Genomic DNA, 1675 nt, shown 5'->3' with positions numbered 1-1675 from the left:
ACTGTAATGAAGGAATGAAGAAGAATGTGTTTTAAAATGATTTATCCATTGATTATTTTTAAATTATTATTTTAGATGGTGTTGAAAACCCAGAAGTTCCACAACACGAACCTCATATTAATATTTTTTGTTGGACCGTTATTTATTTACAATTCTTATTGATATTAATTAATTTTTATGTAATTTATTTAGATGAATTCCCTAGCGAGTACAACGGGGTGCTTGATCTACAAGGAGTAGAAGCAGTGGCTGACGAAAATAATGTTGACGTTGTCATGTTGTTAGACAATGACCCAGGTAATATAAACTAACTACCTAATAGAATATTATTATATATTTTTATAATTTTATCAATATGCATAGTAAGTTTATATTTATTAAATATATTTATTATTATTTATACATTCCTTAACTTCATACTTTATTGGATATACCAATGTTATAAGTATTAAAACTGTCTATTTAATTGTATATTAGTCTTATTCAGAATAGAATCCAATTTGAGTTAAATAATTGATTCTACCTTAATAAAATATTTATATTATATCAATTAAATATTGTCAATTGGTAATAAAAATAATACAAATTTTGTATATAGAAATTAATATTTAATTAAAAAATACTTTGAACCCATTTATTTTAAGTAGGTGTTATTCTAATGACTACTAATATTTGTTGTATCTAACCTAATCTTAAAATATTTTTCAATTTACTGAAGAAAATGCCACTGTTTATTTCTACTTTTTGTTTTATTTTTCAGTTAATGAGGAAGATTTTATCATTCCTGAAGACAGAGATCCAGATGTAATTTATATGATGGAACTTGATGCTAGGAGCAGACGGTTGGAATTGGAGAATATTCCATTTGTACCAGTACCAATTGTCCTTCCTACCTTAGAAAATCAAGATTCAAAATGTATTATATGCATAGAGGCCGACAGAACTCACGCATTCATTCCATGTGGCCATAATATTTTATGTGGTGATTGTGTCAATCTGTTGGAACCCAAACGTTGTCCTGCGTGTAGTGAACATTTCACTACCTCTCTTAGAATTTGGTAAAACATAATTATAAAATAAATACTTTGTTCATAATGACTGTTGTGTACTTATATACCTATGATATAAATTAACAACTATACATGTATAATACCTGTTGGACTCCTTACATTCTTGCTATATATATTGTATAAAGTATTATGTTGTGTATATATTTACATACTCGTTTATATTTATGTATACTGTGTATACATATACTTATATTATACTCCTAAGTCCTAATATTATTTTATATCCAAACAAAGTATTTACCTATTCGATAATTATAAAAAAAGTTCCGTTACAACATGTGTCTATTATTCCATTAAGTTACCTTGATGAATGATTAGGTATGTTTTAAAAAACAACATCAGACATGTATTTCAAAAAAAAATCCTAGACACTGCAAGTTCTGTAAAACACCATATTCTGGTAGATAATTCCTTCATGTTGGAGGGTGAAATACAGTATAAGAGATGTTCCCATTATTGTTTTTGAGAGTTTACTAAATTGCTAAGCCGTCAAGTACCAATAGGTGCCTAGTACTTTATATACCTATAATTAGTTTTTAATATGGTGAGTTTATAATTTATGGTGTGTATATAATATAGTAGTATACCCTATGTGGGTAAATGGG

At 26.9% G+C, this 1675-nt stretch overlaps 1 protein-coding gene across 1 annotated transcript; it reads left to right on the top strand.

The window, feature by feature from the left end:
* Nucleotides 1–75: 75 nt before the first annotated feature.
* Nucleotides 76–1147, top strand: LOC111033863 (the record flags this gene model as incomplete). The annotated part of the gene is made up of 2 exons (XM_022314797.1): nucleotides 76–297; nucleotides 761–1147. Coding segments are annotated over 2 exons (524 nt in total), but the record flags the coding sequence as incomplete, so codon positions are not given.
* Nucleotides 1148–1675: the final 528 nt, after the last annotated feature.

The sequence above is a fragment of the Myzus persicae genome, unplaced genomic scaffold, assembly GCF_001856785.1.
Source record: "Myzus persicae strain clone G006 unplaced genomic scaffold, MPER_G0061.0, whole genome shotgun sequence".
Classification (NCBI taxonomy): Eukaryota; Metazoa; Arthropoda; class Insecta; order Hemiptera; family Aphididae; genus Myzus; species Myzus persicae.
The sequence above is the reverse complement of the archived record's forward strand: the minus strand, read 5'-3'. Positions and strand labels throughout refer to the sequence as shown.